The sequence below is a fragment of the Myotis daubentonii genome, chromosome 17 (assembly GCF_963259705.1).
Source record: "Myotis daubentonii chromosome 17, mMyoDau2.1, whole genome shotgun sequence".
In the NCBI taxonomy this organism is placed as follows: domain Eukaryota; kingdom Metazoa; phylum Chordata; class Mammalia; order Chiroptera; family Vespertilionidae; genus Myotis; species Myotis daubentonii.
Genome location: NC_081856.1, coordinates 19,636,664 through 19,660,337, shown reverse-complemented (window position 1 = coordinate 19,660,337; position 23,674 = coordinate 19,636,664). Strand labels below are relative to the sequence as shown.

General features: G+C 42.5%; 1 protein-coding gene and 4 non-coding genes across 12 annotated transcripts in view; 4 read left to right on the top strand and 1 right to left on the bottom strand.

Moving 5' to 3' along the window:
- Nucleotides 1–1,159: 1,159 nt before the first annotated feature.
- On the bottom strand, nucleotides 1,160–1,232 carry TRNAR-ACG (transfer RNA arginine (anticodon ACG)). Its single transcript has one exon. It is a non-coding gene; the product is annotated as a tRNA-Arg (tRNA).
- A 344-nt stretch (nucleotides 1,233–1,576) lies between these two features.
- On the top strand, nucleotides 1,577–1,670 carry TRNAY-GUA (transfer RNA tyrosine (anticodon GUA)). The gene is made up of 2 exons: nucleotides 1,577–1,613; nucleotides 1,635–1,670. It is a non-coding gene; the product is annotated as a tRNA-Tyr (tRNA).
- Nucleotides 1,671–2,212: 542 nt separating this feature from the next.
- TRNAY-GUA (transfer RNA tyrosine (anticodon GUA)) lies at nucleotides 2,213–2,301 on the top strand. Its single transcript is given in 2 exon segments — nucleotides 2,213–2,249; nucleotides 2,266–2,301. It is a non-coding gene; the product is annotated as a tRNA-Tyr (tRNA).
- A 133-nt stretch (nucleotides 2,302–2,434) lies between these two features.
- Nucleotides 2,435–2,507, top strand: TRNAA-AGC (transfer RNA alanine (anticodon AGC)). The gene has a single exon. It is a non-coding gene; the product is annotated as a tRNA-Ala (tRNA).
- Nucleotides 2,508–8,408: 5,901 nt separating this feature from the next.
- Nucleotides 8,409–23,674, top strand: part of TRIM55 (tripartite motif containing 55) — a 37,013-nt gene continuing 21,747 nt past the window's right edge. For 2 of the 8 annotated variants that reach the window (XM_059673015.1, XM_059673017.1), the window contains exons 1-5: nucleotides 8,411–9,079; nucleotides 9,592–9,764; nucleotides 13,129–13,294; nucleotides 15,736–15,831; nucleotides 19,148–19,270. In XM_059673015.1, the coding sequence (XP_059528998.1) occupies nucleotides 8,912–9,079; nucleotides 9,592–9,764; nucleotides 13,129–13,294; nucleotides 15,736–15,831; nucleotides 19,148–19,270 (726 nt within the window). In that variant the 5' untranslated portion in view covers nucleotides 8,411–8,911. Of the gene's footprint in view, nucleotides 9,080–9,591; nucleotides 9,765–13,128; nucleotides 13,295–15,735; nucleotides 15,832–19,147; nucleotides 19,271–23,674 lie in introns of all 8 variants that reach the window. The other 6 variants (XM_059673021.1, XM_059673020.1, XM_059673016.1 and 3 more) reach the window with 5 other exon arrangements.

Genomic DNA, 23,674 nt, shown 5'->3' with positions numbered 1-23,674 from the left:
TGGCAGCGGCCTCGGCAGGTAACAAACGCCACCCTTGGGAAGTGAAAAGGTACCAATCAGGCGGAGGCGCTTTTCTCTTGGCCCAAGCTTACAAGTTTCTGTCCACAAATTGAGGGGAGGGGTGTAACCCTCTTCCCACCTGCAAACTTTTTAACTTCCGTGTCCTCACATAGACGAAGAGAGGAGGGATCTCTCAACTTCCCGCAGAGATAATACTGTTTTAAAACTCTCAGAAACACTATTAACTTCAATGATTTGTCAAAAAATGGCAAAATGTTCAGTAGGAAACAAACAAAACCCACCATTATTTTGTTCAAGTAAACCTGTGCGTGTCCCCCAAGCCCTACATTTTTAACTGCTTTTCACCATATTTGTGTGGCCTTAAGGAAGTCGTCTTCCCACTTAAAAACCAGCCCTTTCCTCATCTCTTCCCGAACTTCGCTTTTTATTAAAGCTTTGATTTTTAGGAATTGCTATCTTACTTGGAGACTCTTAAGAAAGAATTCTAAACTCCTCTCCACAAATAAGATGAATACAATTAAAAAAAAAAAAAAAGAACACTGTTTGCTCAAACCAATACAAGGCCCTCTTGGTTCAAGGACTCTTGAGAGCAGAGGCGAAGCCCTTCAGTGAGTTTCACGTTGTGCTTACAACCGAGGAGGGCTCAGTGCCCTTAACAACCAACCAAGTAAAACAGGCCCCGGGTCAGAAAGTCATTTAAAGAAGCTTAACTTCTGGCCTCCGCACAGCGGGAAGGGGGGGTTGGGGGGGGTGGGGGGTGCCTCTGGTGACGTAGGGGCTGTGAAGTCTTCAACTACCTTTACCGACCCGAGCCCTGGCCCCGGCGGGAGCCGGCCTGGAACCGGGACCGCTCGTCCCGGGAAGTGTGCGCGGGCCTCACCTTGCGGCTTCCCACCTGGGCCCGCGGGGCGGCCCTCTGTCCTCCACCGCCCGCGGGGCGGCTGGCCTCGGGGTCGCGTCAGTGCCCCAGCTCTCAGCATCTCCCCAGGCCGACGGTGCGAAGGGCCAAAGTGCCGTAAACCACTCCGGGCATTTGTGGTTTGGAGGAGCCAGAGAAAGTCATGCTGTCGGGGAGGGGGACACAGTGTGGGGATTGTTGTGATCATCTGTGGTTTTAAAACGGGAGGTAACAAAACGCCGAGCCAGGCAGGAGTCGAACCTACAATCTTCTGATCCGTAGTCAGACGCGTTATCCATTGCGCCACTGGCCCCTTGTGCCGGGGAAGGGTGGGGGGGTCATAGAGACCATAGAGTCGTGAGCCTTATCAGGCGTCGCCGCCCGATCGGCGGCAGTAAAGGAAAAGGGCGCCAGGCCAGCGGGGCTGGCGTCGGGGTCCCTGAGTCCTGGCACCACACGTCTCGGACACCCGAGTTGGACACCCCAGGTACAGAGCTCCCGCCAGCAAAGCTGTACTACCTTTCTGCGCACGCGCACAACCACGCAGCACGTCCCGCTCCGCATCGTGTTGCGCCTGCGCAGATCCGCCTCCGTCGCGGGTTGGGCGCGCTCTCCTTTTTATATTGAATCTCAGGAGGCGGACCTCCGTCGCCCGTCCCTTCGATAGCTCAGCTGGTAGAGCGGAGGACTGTAGTTGGTTTCCGAATCATGAGTCATCCTTAGGTCGCTGGTTCGATTCCGGCTCGAAGGAGACAAGTGCGCTTTTTATTCCCTCCACCAACTTTCTGTGGTTCAAGTCCTTTCCGTGGTTACATTTCTCTAATATACATGACATTACAAAGAACATTTGGAGTTTCTACCACTTGCGCTCCAGTTTGGGCCCACGGCAGCGGCTCCTTTGTGAAGCCTTTTGCGAACCCCGGAAGCGCGCCCTGCTGTCCGAGTTCCGAGCGCGGCAGTGAGTCTGCGCTCGGCCGGAGGTGCCAGGACGCAGCCTTCTGCGTGTGTCCAGGTCGTCCTGGGCGTGTCCGGGCCCCTGAGCCTCGCGGAGAAAGCCAGCGCGGTCACGCCGCCGGCTCCCGGGGCCGCGGACCGCCTCCTCTGCGTCCCCCGTAGGGCGGGTGCCCGAGCGCCTGCCAGCGGCCTCCGGCTGCCGGAGGAGGTGGGAGGGCTGCGTGGAAGGTTTTACGCTCCAGCGACCTGGAAATCAGGAAGGAAACGTGGTAGAAAGTACACTAAAGCCAGGAAATATCTGAAAGTTATGGGAAGAGTCAGGACAGAGTTCCTTCGCTCCCTTCGATAGCTCAGCTGGTAGAGCGGAGGACTGTAGGTGCGAGCCCGCTGTCATCCTTAGGTCGCTGGTTCGATTCCGGCTCGAAGGAGAGGTGCTTGTGTTTTGTTTCTTTGGCCTCGGTGGTGAGGAAGGTCAGGAATGTGATCGAGATATGTTTATCTTCGTGACTACGTATGCTGACCTCTCTCTAGGGGAAGAGATAAGGCGCCTTAGCCAGCGGTGGGGGATTAGCTCAAATGGTAGAGCGCTCGCTTAGCATGCGAGAGGTAGCGGGATCGATGCCCGCATCCTCCAGTTTTTTATTTTTCCCCTGTAACCTCGTTTTTTTCCTCTCGATTCTCAATTAAAATGTTGCTGAAAGTCAGCCATAGGGCAAGTGAAGGGTACAGCTGGTTTGAAGTTACCGCTCTATAAAACTTTCAGACGAGGGTTATGGGTGCAAGTTTATCCTTCAAGTTTTAAAAGTTTAGACCCACTTATTTGGGAAATTCACGAAATCGTTTTTTTGTTTTTTCTCTCTTAAAATGGTGACAGATTGCAGTCACATCTTGCCATTTCAATTCCTTTGCGATTGATGGCTGCACTTCCAGGGATTCATCCAGGACTAAGCTGCCCGTAGTTAGAATAGCTGACAGATGGAAAATAAACACTAACAAAAACAAACAAAAAACAGGGAACTTGGAAAAGTGCGCTGACTACTTTAAATTTAGGTTGAGCTGTGGAAGCGAGGACTATTCTGCTCCATCTCAACTGTGTACAGTGAGGTGGCTGGCTCTGGGCAAATCTGAATATAAGATAATGTATACCTAGGAGAGGTGACCAAATGGAGACCCGCCTGAACCCAGCGCTTGCTGATGGAGGAGAGTTCTAATGCCATTTTTCTCCTGGGAAATAACTGTGGAGAGTTAGAGAGAGATCAGCACCAAGGGGATTAATTAGAGGAAAGTTAAACAAAAACACATACACTCACTGAAAGGTTCAGAGATTGAGCAGAATACACACAAAGGCTCTTCTGGCAGTAAGTTCTCCATACCCTAATTTTCTAGACTACAACCACAGAAAAAGCTGTTGAACTCATACTGTAGTTCTAAACACAAAAATAAATCTTCTAGACAAAGGAGGAGGTATTATTTTTTTTTTTTGAGGATTACAATTAACAAATGATCATTCTTTTATCCAATGTCCATTTTAGGGTTCTAGGCGACCTGTACATTTTTGTTACCAATGTGTACAATCTGTTGTATTTTATTGGTATATCTTTCATTTTCTAGGACAGTGTGTGTGTGTGTGTGTGTGTGTGTGTGTGTGTGTGTGTGTGTTTATCTCATTTTATTCTTTTCAATAAAGTCTTTCAATAAAATGCATAGTGATTCACTTAAAATATACTCTCATCATTTTGGGGGAAACAAATTACAAAGTAGGGTATCATTTTATCAGATGATATGTCCCAAGTTTTGGGTGTTCTAGATGGCTGACAGGAGGAGCTGGCAGTGAAACTATAGATTACTAAAAGAACAAAAAATGAGCAATAAGTCAAAAGAATGGGAAGGTATGCACCCAAAATCCAGGTGGACAACACATGTTTAGGGCAGATGAGTGAGCAAGAATTCAAACAAGATCTCAGGATCAGTAACTTGGACGTGGAATGGAATTCATGACAAAGTGGGATTTATTCCAAGAATATAAAAGTGGTTCAACATTCCAAAATCAACATTAATTCATCATACTAAACAGACTAAAGAAGAAAACCCACATGATCATTTCAATAGATGCTGAAAAGTATTTGACAAAATTCAACATCCATTCCAGATTTTTAAAAACTGTCAGTAGACTTAGAAGGGAAGGGAACTTCTTCAAACTGATAAGGGGCATCAATGAAAAACACAGCTAACACTATACTTCACAGTATGAATGCTTTTCTCCTAAGATCAGGAACAAAGCAAGGATGTCCATTCTAGGGTTTCTAGTGAGTGTAATAAGGCAAGAAAAATGAAGTAGAACATGTCTAGATTGGAAAGGAAGAAGTAAAACTATCTCTACAGATATCTCATTTTAAAAAAAATATTGATCACATGTTGAAATGATAATAGTTTATATGTTTGGGGGTTAAATAGAATATATTAATGCAATAATTCTATTTGTTTCTGATTTTCAATGTGGCTACTAGAAATTTAAATCATATATATAGCTCATATATATCACTCAGATCTTATTTCTATTGGGTAGTTAGGTCGGAGAGACAAGTAAGGGCCAGATCAGGCCTTAGGGACCACAGGGAAGATTAATATCTTTATCCTAGGGGTAATAAGACCATTAATTGGATTTAAATAGGGAGTGACATATGAGAAATAGATTGCAGAAGGCAAGAGTGAATTCAGAGAAATCAATTAGGACACTGGGGTTGAAAGGGAGGTAGCGGGGAATTGTATATGCTGAGGATGGAGTCAAGGAGGGCCTGGAGCCAAGGTGAGGAGTTCAGACATGGCCAATGGAAAGCCTTAGCTAAAATATTTGCTCCTTTTTGGTAGTCACTGTTTATTTCTGGCATGTGGATTATGCCAAGGAATATTCAGAGGGAAGTACAATATGTTGGCTTTCAAACATTTCCTCAGAGATATTTATGATGAAGTAAAATTTATAAACAACAGATTTGGAAAAGGAGTAATTATCAAAATGATAAAAAAAAAAAAAAAAAAAAAGCTTTCAGCCAGAAGTCTGCAAACTATCTAATGAAAGAAATGCCATAGTGTTGGCTTCTGCTAAGTCCTTTTCAAAGTAGTTCATTTCTCTTTAATTTTAGATTTTGTAAATTTTTTTCATTAAAAATTTAAAAACCACATATCCAAACTGTCTATTGGCAGATCGACAGCTAAACTGAAAAGACTGACAATGTAGACAGAGGAACATGTTAAGTATTTTCTAGATGCCATGAGTTGAGTCCGTGTTATTAAGGCAATTCTTGTTTTCTCTTCCACCAGGGCCTCTCTGCCTCACTGCTTTACTTCAAACTGTATCTATGTTTTACTTCCCTTTAGCTCTATCTGACCATAAGTTCTCTGTTTTGTTTGATAAATTACTCAGGTTCTTAGAGACCCAATTTTCGTCCTCTGACTTAACCTGGGGATTGGGAAACTGCTGGAGGAGGTGAGAACAGTGGTGGTTTTGCTTCAGCTTCTAAATGTCTAAACATACTCCTGCCCAGTCTAGTGAGACTCAGGCATGAGGGGCAGTTGGGGTTTCAACTAATTGCTCCCATTTGGCTTCAACTCCTTGTCCTAGTGTGGGGAGGGATGGGGTAGGAAAAGGGGAGGATGTCATGCACCAACTCCTATAGAGTCCAGGATACCTTCAGGAGATTAGGCTGGTTTTCATGTCTCTGTGGAGGCCCAAGTCCACTCCAAATCCCAATGACTTGAACCAGACTTTAATTCTGATTCAGTTCCGGAATTCTACCTGTCTCTTAGACTCTGTGAATGATTTGGGAGTGGACTAAAATTTTTTGGTTCCTCCCTAGAATAGAGTGCTACTGCCATGTCCCATTCTCAGCTCACATGCCCACCGTATAGATTGCTGGTCTCTGAGAGTAGAGAGGATGGAGGAATGGAGAAAAGCAGATGAGGAGGAAAAGGAAATAATTACCCATCAACTTCACTCATATTCCTATGGGATTCTTTCTAGTTTCCTGTGTAGCCTCCAGAGGCAATTCTAAGAAACAGTAAAAGGCAGAGAGCAAGAAGGAGCAGAGGGAAAAAGAGGAGAGGATAGGGATCAACTCTATGTTAAATAATCAAATTGGGGATTCTCTATGTCAAAATTAATACTGTTTCAGAGGGGAGGGGGGTTTCCTTACTCATTCTGCTAAATTAGGTTCTGAAGTACTCTCACTTACCGCTAAGAGAACTGAAATCCAGCTAGGTGAGGTCAGTTCCCTGAGATCACAAAGCGAGGAGGCCATCAGCGCTGCATAGGCCTGTCTCTGACTCACTGTGCAGCTTCCCATTTCATTGCTCGTTGCTCAGACTCAGGGCATCTGAGTCATCTCTGTGAGTTCTACTTTTGTAGTCAACCCAGAGTCCATTTCCTCCTTTCCTTCCCCACTGCCATCGCCTGGTGCCAGGGCTTTGTGACCTTTCACCCAGGCTATTGGCAACAACCTCCCATCTGGTCTTTAGCCAGGTCACTGTCACTTTTATCTGTTCCAACCACCACTGTGAGATTATAATCTAGCCAATGCACAGCTCTCATGGAAACATCCCTCTGAGAAACTTTTAACACTTCCTGTTGTCTAATTTATTAAGTGTTGAAAACTCTTTAGCCTGGTGTGCCTGGCCTGCCAACGAGCCAGCACTATGTTCTGCACTCCAGCCCAAAGCACCATACAACTCTGGGCATTCCCAGCTCTCCTGTGCTCACAGTCTGCTTCTGTGCCTTCTCTTAGGAAGCCCCACCTATGACCCACCTAAATTCCTCAGTGGATCAATTCAAATGCTACCCCACCCATGAAGTCTTCCTAACTCCTCCAGCTCTGAAATTCTGTAGCTCTTTATAACATGTTGTCTTATACTGTGGTTCTGCATATGCATGCCTCATCTCTACTGTTAGACTGAGCTCCTTGAGGACAATGACCTGTGTCTACTTGTCTTTCAATCCCCAGAGCCCAGCACAATGGAATCACATGATAAACACTCAATGAATGTTTTTTTGAAAGAATGAATTCCTCTTATAAGAATAGACTCTGCTATACTATAGTATATTATTAGTTTAAGTGCTTTTCTTTATTATTATTTTTAAAATATATTTTTATTGATTTCAGAGAAGAAGGGAGAGGGAGAGATAGAAACATCAATGATGAGAGAGAATCATTGATTGGCTGCCTCCTATAACCCCTACCTCTCCCCTCACTGGGGATTGAGCCCACAACCTGGGCATGTGCCCTGACCAGGAATCAAACCATGACCTCCTGGTTCATAAATCGATGTTCAACCACTAAGCCATGCCAGCTGGGCTAAGTGCTTTTTTTTAGGTTGTAAGGGCTTTTAGAGTAGAAACTTTCTTTTATTGTGCTCAGACGTTCATAGCTCACACAATAATAAACACAATTAACTGCCCAGGCTGACTGAACTGAATTAAAACAGTAAAAGGATTCTACCAATTCCCTTCTTCACTATAGTTGCTAAGTAGATATTGAAAAGAATAACAAAATTCTCCAAAGATCCCTGATATGTTTATGAATATATATAACTTATTATTAGTTAATGGAGCTTTTTAGATTCTTAATAAGCTCTCAGTAAACACAGCATTAAGACCACACTTAACCAGTCACACCTACATAGTCTCTACCAGTAATTAAGTGCACATCAGGGATATGTTAACAAAGTATCTTCATTTTGAGGTTTTTAAAATCAAAGAGGAATGAATCTACAAATTCATCACATAAAAAATAGACATGTATTTCTTTTTCATTTTTAATATAATTTAAAATTTTTAATGAAATATATATTAATGAAACAGTTGTTTCACAAAATCTTGGCAAATAACAGAACAGACCAAGAATATCAGAAACCACCAGGAAACTAGCATTTAAAAAATCAACTTGGAGGACAAAGCAAATGCAGAGGTGTAGGTATTTCAGACCAGATAAGAAACAGGTATGGAAGCAGGACTTCATTTTCCCTTCAGTTGGCCATGGCACTCATATCTGTCACCCGTCATATATCAAAATGAGATAATGGGTCTACCCCAGGTGCCAGTTACTACCTCATTACTGACAGTCATTGCAAACTGTTTTAACCTTTTAAAGATTGTTCCATTTTCTTTGTATTTTGGGGTGTGTATAGGGGTGAGAGTGAGGGTACAGGATGACAAAAGGTTAAGGAAGAGGAAAAGCAATGTAAAACAGAAAAGAACACACTGGAGTTTTATTACACAGCTTTTAAAAATAATGGAAACATCCACTGTTATTTGATTTTTTTTACTTTGGAGACACTTATAGTGAAAAGATTTGAAATCAGTTTTTAAGTTAGAACGTTTTCCATACCACAACCCTTGTGAAGATGTAATATTTAACACTGAGCAAGTATTTTCAATGATTGTCCTTGTGAAGCTGAGATAATGATTTTCAAGGTATATTTTCACCTGAGATGATATGATCATGCTACTTGGATAACTCACTTTCTAAATTCTCAAGACAGAAATTGCATTCATTATACAGTTATACTCTTGCCTGGGCTGCATTTTTCCCGGTCCTGGAGAAACCCATCACCATGTCCTTACCAAAGACTCACAGAGGGCAGGGCTCTGTGACTCCTCGGCATACTCATTCGCATTTGTTGTTGACAACTGTCTGCTTCGACCTCCTTCTCCTCACAACCCCGTCTAAATGGAGTGTGTAATCCTCCTTCCCACTCACTCTTTTCACTCCCAGGGATAGGAATGTTGGCTCCTGTTCTCTGTCACCTGTCAGAATCTGTCCTCCTGTCACTGGCTTATATGGACAAGTCAGCCTTCTGTCACGTGACCCCAGCTGCTAAAAACAGCCCCAGCTCCCACTCCAAACCTGGGCCTGAAACAATGTCCTCCACCAAAAGAAACATGAAGGACACTTGATCACACAATCCTTGGAATTATTTCCAGGAAACCCTTGTAGAGACCATTCGGAGCACCCCTTCCCTGGCGGTGCACACCGTGACGGCTAGGAGATGAGCGCATCTTTGAATTATAAGTCTTTTTCCAAAGAGCAGCAGACCATGGACAACTTGGAGAAGCAACTCATCTGTCCCATCTGCTTGGAGATGTTCACGAAGCCTGTGGTCATTCTTCCCTGTCAGCATAACCTATGTAGGAAATGTGCCAGTGATATCTTTCAGGTAGGTTTGTTTGGAATGTCGGGGTGGATAGATTCCTTGGAATCAAGTGCTTAACTTTGAGGTGAATTCCTTTAGAAAACTTTAAAAGGCTGCATTCATTTTCAAAAAAAAAAAAATTAATGATTTGCTTTGTGCTTTGCTGTTAGCCTCCTCTTATTTCAATGCTACGAATCAAATTTGTGTGTGTGTGTGTGTTTTAAATGGAATCTGTTTCAAATTTGTAAATGAATTACTATCCAATACATTAATGTTGGAGTTTCTGGCTAGGAACTTTTGGTTATGAAAACACTGGATGGAAAATAACCTCACGGTGAAAATGATACATTGCAGTTGACTGTGGATGGGAGCTGGGCCTGTCTTTTAGGCCTACTTGCCGATAAGGCCCTAAGGGATTATCTTATGGCAAGCTTAAAGTAGAAGTTGATGTTTGTAGTAACAGAGAATGAAGAGGCGTCTCAGAAAAGCTACCCATGGCATTACTCAATTCCTCTTTTCTTGCTTGGCAAGAACAGGCCTCTAACCCGTACTTGCCCACAAGAGGAGGCACCACGGTGGCATCAGGAGGCCGATTCCGCTGCCCATCCTGTAGGCATGAAGTGGTTTTGGACAGACATGGGATATATGGACTTCAGAGGAACCTGCTGGTGGAAAATATCATTGACATCTACAAGCAGGAGTCCACCAGGTATAGTTCTTCCATGTATCAAACCCATTGGAAGCTTGTTTTTATTTATTTGGTTGATTGTTTTAGTGAGTCATTACACTGAATGCTTGTTTAGCAATCACAGGCTAATTGCTTCATAGCAAAATGTTTTTCCAAGTCAGTCTTTTCCAGTGGGATTGAGAGTTGCTCATGGGAAGAGAGGAGGGAGATAGTGACCATGCTTTTGTATCAATTTAAGAATGAAGTAATTCAACACCAATCCACTCCAAACGGTGACATTGAAAGAGGCATAATGCTGCTCCACCCAAAGCCTTGCATTACATTCAGTGTGGACATTTCTGTACTTCACAGGATCTTTGTAGCTCCAGATTCAACATAGCCAAAAATTTATAGCATAAAACTTTATAGGAAATTACAGAAATGGCACCTTTCCAATAGTCCATGCCTAGTTCAGACAGTCTCATCTTAAAATTATCTAGATAATAATAAAAACAAAATTCTCTAACATGTCATGGAATTGACTCTGGAAATTGCAAGGCAAGATAATAGTCCTGGCCTTATGCAACTTGTAGAGACATGGGAGAAAAATAAAGATGGAGTTCAGGTTATGTTTCCCTATCTCTAGATTATATTTACTGCATACTATTAACATTTACCTATTGATTGATTGATATGCAGTATATATATATGATCATTTAAAGGGGCGGAGGCTTCTTCATCAAATCACATTGGCTACAGAGTTCTTTTCCTAAAGACAACACTGTGAGAATTCATTCCTAGAAGGCATGGTATGAAGAGCCCTCCTTCAATTGTATGCAGGTCAGGCGGGTCCACAAAGCTTGATAGCAATATTAAGACCATTTATAAATGACCTCATTGTGATTCTAATTAGAAGGCATGTATTTATGGAACATCTGCATGCTTCTGAGAGCCTTGCACTCTTAGAAGGAAAGCTGCTTTATAAATCTAACATATAATTAGTATAATCACTATAGCTATTAGTTTCTCCTTATGATTTAAAACTAAATTCGATAGCACCAGGATATAGATGGAACTGGGGAAGAAGAACGATTGCTGATGACATATTGCAGAAATACGTAGTCGACTATTTCCCTTGAGTCAAAAGTCTCTTGAGAAGAAGGAAAGTCCTATTGTTGCTGTTGCTTGGATTTCATTGTATTTCATTAATTTAAAATGCAAATACACACACTATCTCTTTAAAAAAGTTAACTAGCCAATGAGTTATCAACCAGTTATTAAGGAAGTTTATATAATAACAACTGATTCCATGCCGACTACAGTGCCTTCCTACATGTTCTAGTTATTGCAATAATTTTCCATTTTTCTACTTGCCACAGCAAGACCTTGAAACATGTGAAATAACAATAGTTGTTATGAAGTCCAGAGAAGAGGAGATGTTAAAACCTGTAGCATTAGTAAAACTACAAGACACATTAGTTAACTATAAAGTCTGTGTGGTACATGTGTCAAAAATAGTGTCCAGGTGAGCAAATTGTATAAAAGCAATGAACCAAATGTCCAGCAATGAAACTCACAGCTGAGTGTACTAAGGGTATTTCTGTGATTATTGAATTCTTTTTATGCTGTTGTTTCTTAAACTTGAGACTTGCCATTGGGACATTTTTATTTGGTAACAAAACCACAGGTTGCACAAAGGGCTCAGACAGATATTTGGGCAGAAACCCAGTTGTTCCCTAGAAGCTGGAAGCCTTATCAGCTCAGAATCCTGAATCTTAGGATATATTAGGTGACTCTGGAATAACCTGGGATGTACAGAATGAGATGAACCCAGCTATTCTGTTTTATTTTAACAATGCTGGTCATAACCCCCTATACTGATATCATGGCCCATCAAAACCTGCAGTTTTTTAAAAGTAGATCTTGATAACAGCTAAAAAATATTCAGTTCCAAATCTGACATGCTTCTAAATAACCATATGTTCGGCAAGGTTTTGGGTTTGTATTTAAATTTTTCAAATACCCATCAACAGGCTTAGTCTTTAGATAAGATATATAAAAATTCCAGATTTTTGTGTGAGTTGGCTACATCCACACCTCCCACCATACTCACCAGAGGGAGCCTAAAGCACTACAACTTGGTGTAATTTTTTAAAAAATATGTTTTTAGCGATTTTAGAGAGAAAGTAAAAGGGAGAGAGGGAGAGAGAAACATCAATAATGACAGAGAATCATTGACTGGCTGCCTCTTGCACACACACCCCTGCCCCCCCTGCCCCAGGATCAAGCCCACAAGCTGGGCATGTGCCCTCAACGGGAATCAAACCTGGGATCCTTCAGTCTGTGGCCCAACACTCTGTCCACTGAACCAAACCAGCTAGGGCAACTTGGTGCAATTTTTATCTTGATCATAACATCTAAGCCATGCTGACGGTTAGGGGAATATACAGGGTGCTATCATGCGCTGTGAATTTGGGACACTACAGGTGATTCCATAGCTAACAGGTTACCCATAAGTAGCAATGACTTGTCACCCCTCCCTCATGGTTTCCTTATTGCTTGTTCATCTCTCTAGCATTTACAAATCCGATGCTCCATTATTACCTGCTGTAGCTCGAAAAGTTTTAGCTGGTGCTGACCTGTTGGGAAAACTGAAACTTGGGGATTACCTGTGAGATTTGTACTTCCAATGCTCACCATGCCCCAGAACAGCATTTTGCATTTTTCTTATTGCCTATTCAGTATAATTGTTTGCATTCCCTGAGCACACACTGCCCACTCCTAACCACTGCCAAGTCTTCAGGAAGTTATTTACATTTAACTTTCTGGGTTAATGGCAGGAGTTCTCTTGAAAATAGTGGGCAGTGGAGACAGTGCTGGAGCATGTTCTTAATGCATGAGCCCAGTGTTAACTTTCAGGAATTGCACTAGTTTTGTTGTTGTTTTAATTCTTTATTGTTTAAAGTATTACATATAGTATTGCATATGTCTCCTTTTCCCCTGCCATTGACCTCTCCCCATCACCCCCACCCTCCAGCACATGCCCTCACCCCCTCCTGTCTGTGTTCATTGGTATGGTTATATGCATGCATACAAGTCCGTTGGTTGATCTCTTACACACACACACACACACACACACACACACACACACACACACACACCCTATAACTTGAAAATTTGCCATGCTGGGAATACTCAACACCACGGAAGTTGGCAAATGCTACAGATCAGAGTCTCCACCACCCCAGGCACATCACTGTAAGGAAACTGAATTTGGAGGGCTCTGGGAGCCTTCTGGAATGGGTTGCTGTTGAGTACAGGGGCTAGCTGGGATTTGCGATGCTGATCACCCATCTCGGCTCTGCCCCATTGGGAGCTGACACATTTATCTGCTACCTCCTCCCAGACCAGAAAAGAAGTCCGACCAGCCCAGGTGCGAGGAGCATGAAGAAGAGCGCATCAACATCTACTGTCTAAACTGCGAGGTGCCCACCTGCTCTCTGTGCAAGATCTTTGGGGCACACAAGGACTGCCAGGTGGCTCCCCTCACTCACGTGTTCCAGAGGCAGAAGGTAATGGACTCTCCACTGCCCCTCCTCTGCAGCCCCTTGAGACAGGAAGTATGGAGGGTCCAGGGGAAGGGATGCTGCATGCACATGACCCCACGTTTGAGTCTCTGGAGGTGGTGGGGAAGGCCAGAGAGGGGAGGGAGGCAGTCAAGAAGGGGATTGGAGGGGGAAGGGTTGCTGTTTTTTGCGCCCTTTAGAGGTTTCTGAAGATGAACAGTGCTCCAGCTGAATCTGAGCTCCAGCTGCTCAAACATTATTTGAAGTTCAGGCTACAGAAAAGAAAAAGATACCTTTTTACTCCAGTCACAGAATGTTTTTCTTCATTTACCAACAAAAGATTTCTCCCCCTGCCTTCACCCCGCCCCCAGTTTCCTCCACTCTTAGTACAGGAGAGATACAATGAATGGCGATTCTTTAAGAACAATTTAAAACATTGCTGGACCCTAGCTGGTTTGATTCAGTGGATAGAGCGTGGGCCTGCAGGATGAAAGGTCCTGGGTTCGATTTCAGTCCAGGGCACATGCCTGGGTTGTGGGCTTGATCCCCGGTGTGGGGTATGCAGGAGGCGGCCGATCAATGATTCTCTCTTATCACTGATGTTTCTCTCTCTCTCTCTCTCTCTCTCTCTCTCTCTCTCTCTCTCTCTCTCTCTCTCTCCCTTCCTCTCTGAAATCAATAAAAAGATATTTAAAAAATAAATAAAACATTGCTGGGCTGGCCCTCAATACTAGGTAGGTGAAACCCACCTTCTAGCCTTTTGCCCTAGGCCAGTTGATGAAAGGCCTCCTCTGAGTGTCCCCACCCCAGGGCCTGAGGCTCAGTCCTTTCATTCTGACCAAATGCAGCATCTCCCCCAGTTTACCACTAACCTGCCAATATGGTCTCACCCATGGACAAGTAGGAACTTATCCATTTGATCCAAATAAATGTGGAGTCACGTGCTCAAATAGGTGTAGCCACTCTAGACACCTAGAATTTGAGCAGCTCCACACCTTGATTTTTTTTTCTGTTAGAATCATAGATTCCACATTTGCTCAGTGTTTTACTGAGGATCAAATTTGGAAGCCAAACTTTTAAACACCACCGGTTCCCACCAGTGAGTACTAACTGCTAAAAAAGCAGTATTTCATAAGATGTCTATAACATTTATTTTTTAATCTACTTGTGATTTATTCCTCCTTTCCTTCCACCCCTAGTCTTAGTGTACTAGAACTGACTAGTACCAGTTTCACACTGCTTCCCTCAGTGCCCTGGAGACTCAGGTGGGATGAACAGAAGGATAGATGGCAGGACTTTTACCCCACTCCTGTTTGGCCAAAATAGCTTCACTCTCATCCATTTCTTCCATTTGAAGAAAGCATTCTGCAGCTTTAAATTGTTTTTACAACCACTGTTCTTGCCACTTAAAATATGAGAAAATTAGATTACACATTTTGCCCAACATCATAGAGAAGTTAAAGGCAGAGTTGGACCAAGCAGGTAGATCTCCTACTTCCCCATTCTGTGTTCCTTCGTGCTCCTTAGCCAACTTTGGGAAGGGAGTTAAGTACAAACAATGGAATCTCTTCTTGTCAAGAGTCTGAGAGGAATTTCCCCTAGAACCAGTTGAATGTTAGTAGTTTCAAGTTACATTGTAGTGACTTAGTCTAGTACATGAGTATGTGTACACCTAGCACATAGAAGGTGCATGATAAGTATATGTTGAATAAGTATAAGTGAATAGATGAATGAGTAGTCACTATATATATTTCCCTAGTAAAACTAATCCTCAGCTGCACTTGGCAAATCATTTCTTTTCTGTTTCTGATGTCACATATTGGACTCCATTCAATTTATAAACAATACTTAGAATTCTTTAGCTTGAATATGCTATTCTCTACCTATGGCCTATAATTAGCATTCTTAATGTTTTTTTTAAAATATATTTTATTGATTTTTTACAGAGAGGAAGGGAGAGAGATAGTTAGGAACATCAATGAGAGAGAAACATCGATCAGCTGCCTCCTGCACATCTCCTACTATCAATGAGAGAGAAACATCGATCAGCTGCCTCCTGCACATCTCCTACTGGGGATGTGCCCACAACCCAGGTACATGCCCTTCACCAGAATCGAACCTGGGACCTTTCAGTCCACAGGCCGACGCTCTATCCACTGAGCCAAACCAGTTTCGGCATTCTTAATGTTTTTAACAGGGTCACAGTCTGGTAAGAATTTGATGAAAAATATGAAGCCTCTTCCCACACAAATGTATTTCTAGCCTCATCCATACAGAATTTACTTACAAGATTAGGAGGTTCACAGAACTCCTGAGACTCTCTGTTCCTCCTTTGGGTTTTATAGATCCTAGGTTAAGAACCCATGAGGACAACACTATGATTAATTCACAATCAGTGCTGACTAGAAAACCCCTAAGATCTTGCACCCCTCTTTTCTCTTCATTAGTCTGAGCTCAGTGATGGCATTGCTGTCCTTGTGGGAAGCAATGATCGAGTCCAGGGAGTGATCAGCCAGTTGGAGGACACCTGTAAAACTATTGAGGTAAGTAAGACTCCACAGAAGTGTAAACCAAAACTGAACTCCTAGGGATGTGGCTTCCTTAACACCACACTAGAAAACCATTTCAGCATTTCAATCTCATCTTATAGAAGGACCTCCTTCCTGATATGTCTCTAAAATATTCACCTCCTGTGATTTTACCACATTTACTAGGGTTTTGTTATATGCATTGGTCTTCTTGGTCAACCCATTTTGAAAGATTAGCTACAGGGAAAGTAATTCCCCATAATGAAAATGAGTGTTGTCAGCCTTTATAACACAATTTCTTTGTGGAAATCTAAATCTAATTAAGAAATGCTAGTAAGAAATTCTTATTCTAGTTTGAGCTGCATATCTGTGCTCTGACAGTGGGGCTGCAAAAGGCCAGCAGGAAGAGAGATCTGCCTGATTGTGCTTAGGGAATGGCTCATTAACTGGGAGCTCATGGAGACCTGAGTTCTGGTTTGTTCAACTCTGTTTGCCCTCTGCCTGGCCCAGTACCTGGTACATAATAAACACTCAATGAAAACTTGATGAACAAATGGATGAATGGCTGGCTATTTAGTTCAGACTTAGGTGTGGCATGTTAAAAACATAGGAAATCCACTTTTTCCCCAAGGTCAACGATAAACAGTGTAATCGCTGAAGGCAAAATGCTGGAACCTAAAAAGGTTTAGCTTTGTAGCAGATATCTTGTCAAGACTTGAAGATTCACAGACTGGTTGAGCCCTGCTGCAGAGAGACAGGGGTAAGACATCTAGGTCTCTGGCCCTGTACCCTGGAGCCATTTATTCCTCCCTCCCTGCTCAAAGTTTTAGGGTAATTTGTTTTTTAGTTGGACTTCAGGTGCAGAGTGTTGAGGCATTGTACTGCTCAGTTCATGGCTAATTGTCTTCATATTTGTGGGCAAGGCCCCTCTTGTTATCTATTTATTTCCTTTTATCCCTATTTTGCACTCCTGTTCTCTTCTCCGTAAATAACCACTCTAACGTGCTTGATGTTCCATTTACCTGTATCCTTATAAAATATGTATTGTTTTATATGCATGTCTTTTAATTTTATAAATGGCATTGTGTTGTATTTCTCATTCTGCTTCTTACTTTTAAAAAACTAAGCACATGTACATTCAGTCATTCAGTTTTCTTCTCTGTAAAATTGGAGTAATCATAGTACCTACTTCATAGTTACTGTCAGAAATTAAAGGAATATAAGCAAAATGCTTAGCATGGTGCCTGGCATATGGTGAGTGCCCAGCAAATGCCATAGTCTTATTATTTTATCATTAGAAAGGCACATTCTATCAAAAGCCAAAGGCCAGTTCCTAGGTGATGACTTCAAGATATTGGCCATAATCATCTCATTTTAGATTCACAAATCATGAAAGTCAATCTTTTCTCTTATCCACACTCATATTCCTATGAGAACCCATAAATCTGGGATCCATTCATAGAAGAAAAATTTTCTCTTGGTGAAAAGCCCAAAAGATTCTGAAGTGGACAATATTAACTTTTTTCTTTTTACTTATTTACAGTACAACTCAACCAATAAGCCATGAATCAGCACTCCAGTGTAGTACCACATTGAGTCTTGAGTATATAAATAGGAGTGTGTTGCTTGTGGGCCAGTGAGATAATCTCTATACTTGTCTCTGCTTGGCTTTCATCAGAGATACCTCTATCATGGGAGGGCTTTCTGTGAGGGACGTTAGGTTGGGGACACATACAGGAGAAAAGTCCTGTGAGTCGCAGTTGGCCTTGAGCAAAGCCAGTGTCAGAGGACACTGAGAGGGCGTGGAGAGATTAGACAACAGTTTTGTTCCTGGGAGCTCAGGTGCAATAGGAAGCAGCTGTTTTTATTTCCACTGAGAACAAGACTAGAAGGAACAGGTGTGCAGTTATGTTAGCAGAACGGATTTAGTGCAGATATCAGGAATAAGTTCCTGGAAGTGACAGTCAGAATTATTATCTTTATAATTACAGATAAAAGCATTCCTCGAACATAGTACTTTTATGAGTACTTTCACAGGTTACTAGAGGAGGGTGTATAATTGTCTCCTGGAAGGCTTCAAGATGAGACTGCAAATTGGCAGGAGTCTTTGTTGTTAATAATCCTCACCTGAGGATATTTTCCCATTGATTTTTAAAAAAAATTTTTTAGAGAGAGTGGAAGAGAGAGAGAGAGAGAGAGAGAGAGAGAGAGAGAGAGAGAGAGAGAGAGAGAGAGAGAGAGAGAGAGATGTGAGAGAGACACATCAATTGGCTGCCTCCCACCTGAGCCCGGGATCTAGTCTGCAACTGAGGAACATGCCCTTGACTGGAATCAAGCCTGGGGCCCTTCAGTCCACAGGCAGACTATCTACTGAGCCAAAATGGCTAGGGGGGCAGGAGTCTTAAAAGTGCCCATCTCTTTTACCTGTTTATTTCAACTCTGGAGTTTTATCTTAAGAAAATCCAATGAAAAAGTGGTATATAAAACAGTATGGAATGTATACATTAAAAAATAACCCCACATCCATAGGGGGAAAAACTCCAGGTTAAGAGCAGTGAATAATGGGACCATAGATGATTTTCAATGCCTTCCTTATATATTTCTGCATTCTACATTTTTCTAAAGCAAGCCTGACATTTTAATATCCAATAAAATAAGTAAGAGTGAGTGAATGAATGAGTGAATATGGCTCAGATAAGCACAGTTCCTTCAGATCAGTTTAGGTGGCTTATCAGGAAATGTAGGGATTGGCTCAGAGCCCCATGGAAATATCTGATTTTAGGATTCCCACTTGATGCCAATATCCCCCTGTGAAGGGGCCCGAGGACAGAGATGCTGCCACAAAATGGCCACATTGTGTACGCCTGTAATCACTAAGGTGCTCTCCTGTACAGGTAGGACCTTATCAGTGGGCAAAGCACCAGCGGCTCACTTCCTGCTGGCCCAGAAGCCAGCTAGTGAAGCACACAGGGTCCTTGGCTCAGAGTGAAATTGTCCTACCTTGCCAAGCAGGTGAATTCTGTACCCAGGTCAGGGTCCCAGAGCTCCTGTGTCCCTGGTTCTGCCTGGGGTTGTTGTTTCCCTTTCAGGCTGTGCTCACCACCTGCTGGAAAGCCTTTGGTGGCTGTGGACCAGGGGGTGGGGAACTGTTGTTAAAGAATTCCCCTTTCTGATTGGTGAGGAACCCCTGAGGGACAGGAAATGGAGCAGCCCCTGGAGTGGGCTCTGTCCTTCCCTAATTACTTGCCTCTCCCCACGAGGAGCCTGACATCTGCCCTTTGGTCAAGTGTCCATTCCCTTTACATGTCTAATTCTGTCCCTAATCATGCAGTGTCTTGCAGAGCTGGCCTGGCCAGGCACCTGGCCCTGGACTGGTCCTGGCGAGCTGCTGAGCTTAGGAGAAATCACATTGTGGACTCCTTGTTGCCCTTTAAAAGTAATGTGTTCAGTTGAGGTGAGTTCCCATTGATGATGAGAGTGGCATAGTCACAGAAGGGCAGTCTGAGCTGTGTGAGGGGAGTGGCATTTTCCCTGTTGCTGTGTTCTGATGACGGATGAAAGAACCTTCTGTCCTTCTAGCCATCCTGGCTGATGTGGCTCAGTCTGGGGCATTCCCAGAGCTCTGGATTGCAAGGGCAAGGTCTGGGGCTACCTTCCCTCACCTTACCAGCCCCTGAAATGCTGTGGGACCCGGCTGGGACTGAGGAGGGGGGCTGCTAGTGGGAGTGGAGAAGTGTACTTCAGGAGCTCTCTGCTTCCAGAAAAATGTGCTTGACTTTCATTCTTCATCTCTAGAAAATGTAACCTCCCCCATATAGTCTTTGTAAATGGCACTTATCCTATATCACTGGACCCCAAGAGAGCAGACAATTAATATTGGCCTTCCTGAGGATAGTGGGCAGGCAGGCTAGAAATAATCCCGTTTTCCTGGATACCTGTCTGGGGGAAACAGCTACAAATTGAAAAATAAATACTTGATTTTGAGCATTTGCAATATCTGAAAAATGTCAACTTTAATAAAATTCTCTAATAATTTTGCAGTGAGAAAATTCCACTGTATTTCCAAAATAGTGATTTTACCCAAACAGCTTTTAAGCATTGTCCATGACTATAATAAGAATCATTTTGATAAGCATGCTCTAATTTTTAAGGCAGTATTCAAACAGCAATATAACATGTGCTTAAGAGAACAGATTTCAGAGTTTGATTTTTATTGTATTTTTTGGGGGGAGGGTGACACTGGTTAACAAAATTATACAGGTTTCAGATGCACAATTCTACAACATATCATCCGTACACTGTATTGTGTGTTCACCACCTCAATTCATCCATCACCATTTATCCCTCATTACACTCTTCTACACCTCCCCACATCCCAACCTCCCCTCAGCAATCACCACACATCGGTGTCCACGAGTTTTTTCTTTTTTGTTCAATCTCTCTACTCCACCAGCCCCTACTCCCCAATCCTGTACAGCTGTCAGCCTGCTCTCTATCTATGAGTCCAATTATGATAGGAGGGTGAAGCAACTCCCTGCAGAGGGAATATTTGAGAATGAATGGAAGTTCTATCTTTATCTAGGAAGCTTTATGGTAATTTGAAATATTGGTAAGCAAGGGAGACTGAACCTCTTCCGGGAAACATACTGACTACCCAGAGCACATGGGACTGAATTGAAATCTGCTCAGCTTGCCTTGGTCTCATGGTTTTTACTGAACCATGGGGCTTGAGTCAGGATGGGCTCACCTGGCCCTCAGCCTTCAGGGAGTTTACTCAAGGAGCTTTTAAATGATCAGAACTAATCCACAAAACCCCTAATGCCAAGAACTCCAGGAGGAAGCATTAGAATTTTCATAAATTATAACATTATTTTTCTAACATGAAGTGGGGGTGATACAATATGGTAGAAAAAAAAGCATGAGTTTAGGAGTCCTGAGGCCCAAGGCCATTGAATCGAGTTCTTCCCTGAACACAGCACAGAGGCCAGATGGCTGGAGAGGGGGTGAAATCCAGCCCATGTGCCTGGAGACACAGTGTCTTTCTACTGTGTTGGTCTCTTTTCTAGTGCAGCCTAGCAGAGACCTGGGCTCTCATCCTGGTCTGCACTCTTGGGACTTCTTCCAAGTTCTTGCAATGGGCCTTTATAAGTGAGGAGTTGGGTTTGATTTCCGTGAGAGAATCTTCCTACCTTAATAGAGTTCTTTCTCTAGTATTATTAATCTACTGTCTACTTTTTACACCTTTAATTTTGCTTATTGAAGGGAATTTTGAAGTTCTGTATTTCAAGTGAAGCTGAGTGGGCACTTATAGACCCAGAGCTGCAGCTCCAAACAGTGTATCTCGAATGGAGGAACGTGGCAGACATACGAACACTGGGAGGCTTGGCAGAGCCAGTTGCTCAGTGACAAGTGGTGGGGCTAAAAGCTTATCTTCAGCTCTATTTTGGTCACAAAGCCATGCTTCTCACATGGTAAGAGCAGTGGTCACAACTGTCTCAGGTTTTTTCCTTTCGTGACCATGGCACATTGCCAAGCTGACATTGCAGGGCTAGAGCATGCAATTTATATCTCAGTGCTGTAAATGACCACTTTGAAACTTGCCAGGAATCAAAAGAGGCATTTTAGATATAAAGAGGCATTTCATAAACTGTAAAATACTGGAACTGTAGAGAAAGAAGGGATCTGAGCAACTATTTAATCCCATCCTTTAATGTACAGATTAAGAAAAAAAATTATCCTGAGGTAAAATGGTTTCCTTGGGGTTGCATAGCTATTTCTGGCTTTTTTCTTTTGAGCATTGAATTAAGAAGAGGCTTGGGATATCCAGTTAAATTCCTATTTCTTTGGGACAGAACAAAATAGAAACTTTTGAATGAGGATTGACCATTCCTAGATTTCATTCATTCACTCAATCATTCACACCATATTTCTCATGTGGGCATTGTCTGCACAGGTAATGCTGGGAAAATATTGGTGAACTAAACGGAAGAGGCACCTGCTTTTCAGGAAGATGTTATTCTAGTAGAAGAGATAGATAATAAACACATGAATAACAAGATCATTTAGACATCAATAAGTGCCTGGGGAAAAGTGAGCTGCTGAAAGTCTAGCCATGCGGTAGCATTTCCTAAACTGTAAAGTATAAGCAAATGTAGTTGCTATTAAAATGATAGCAATTTTATAAAAAATCAATAAAGTGAAAATCATTAAAAACAAGAATAGAAATAAAATAACACATGGTATTCCACTTAAGCCACTAAGTAACAATTATATGGGCCAACTAAGTGATCTAATCTTTGACCTGAGCAAATACACTAGCCATGACACATGACTTCATTAGCCTCACTGAAAAGAATTCGGCTTCCACAAATTTCTCACACATATTAAATCATATCGGAGAAAACTTTTATGAAACAAATACATTCGGCTACTATCACATACTAATATAATACTCATTATTCTGAATGTTTTAAGTGCACAATTCACTTTAGAAAAATAAGCTAGAAACCATCATATAGTCACAGTAAGCAGTACAGCATCTGAACATCAAAGGTGTACTTCAGGAATGCAGTGGGCACATAGTTGCTTGTAAGCTTAGAACAGGAGGTAAGACAGAGAAAGAAAGTTTGATTGGGAAGCTACTAACAGGCTTCAGTTCCTAGGCTGCATAATAGTCTAAATCTTAAGCTAAAGGGCTGGAAATGGATGGGAATTTGGTAAGTCCAGCAATTTACATGTCTGGACATGCTGTGTGGGCCCCTGTACTATTACTTTGACAGCTACCAAGACTACACATTTTCATCCCCTCCTGTACTCCTGTTCATCTTTTTGGCCAAATTTGGGCATCACTTCCTGAGCTAATATCACCACCCTCGTCCTGTTCCCCTCAGATATCCCCCACCCACACAAAGGGTTGATTAAAGCCCCACCTCTATGCTTCTATGAAGCCTGATATAAATCCTTAATGTATTTCAATTATTCAGCCTACTAGGTTATATTATATTATTGGTCCATAGTCTTTCTCATTCAGTGAACTGAGAGCTCCTTGACAACAGGAATTATGTTTAAGTCATTGTTAGGTCCCCAGAGCCTTGCACAGTGGTTGGCACAAATGACATACTTAAGAATCATTTGTTAAATGAATGAATAGATGGGTGGATGACAGCAATACTATTATGAGAACTAACTATATTATCCAACGGAGGCAGTGGAGTGAAGGATGTATTGCTTGCTCATTTGTGGAGCATCTTCATAATTAACCATTTGCTTTACGTCATTCCTTTTCTCCTCTTAGTCTGAGAATAGTAGAGAAATTGGGGGAAAATGAAACTTGATTTTAAAAAATCTATTCAGCAGATATTTATTGAACATCTGTCCAAGGTAGTATGTGTCCTAGGAAGACCCGGATTCTATTCCCAAGGAGATTATCATTTAGATTTTCAAGAAACTCATGTAAAGAAAGAAATATGCGATATCAAAAAGAATAATGTTTAGTAAAATAAAAGAACAGGTAATAAGGATCGTACAAAGGTCGGATATATCAGAGATAAATTGACTGGGTCTAGGAAGCACCCACTAGGCAGGAGAGCTAGGTTGGATCATCATGGCTCAAAACCTGCTCTCAGCCATAAAGGTCCTGGACCCAGATGGTCAGGTCCAAGGAGACAGGTACACACACACACACACACACACACACATCATGCTTACTGGAGTTTGAAACAACAAAAGGCCTAACTGGATTTAAACACGGACTCAGAGTATAAAGGGAGCTGGTTGGTACTGGAGATGCTTTAGTCACACAGTGCAAGTGGACAAGGCTGACTTCCCGTACAGCCTTTCCCTCCAGGAATCCAAGACT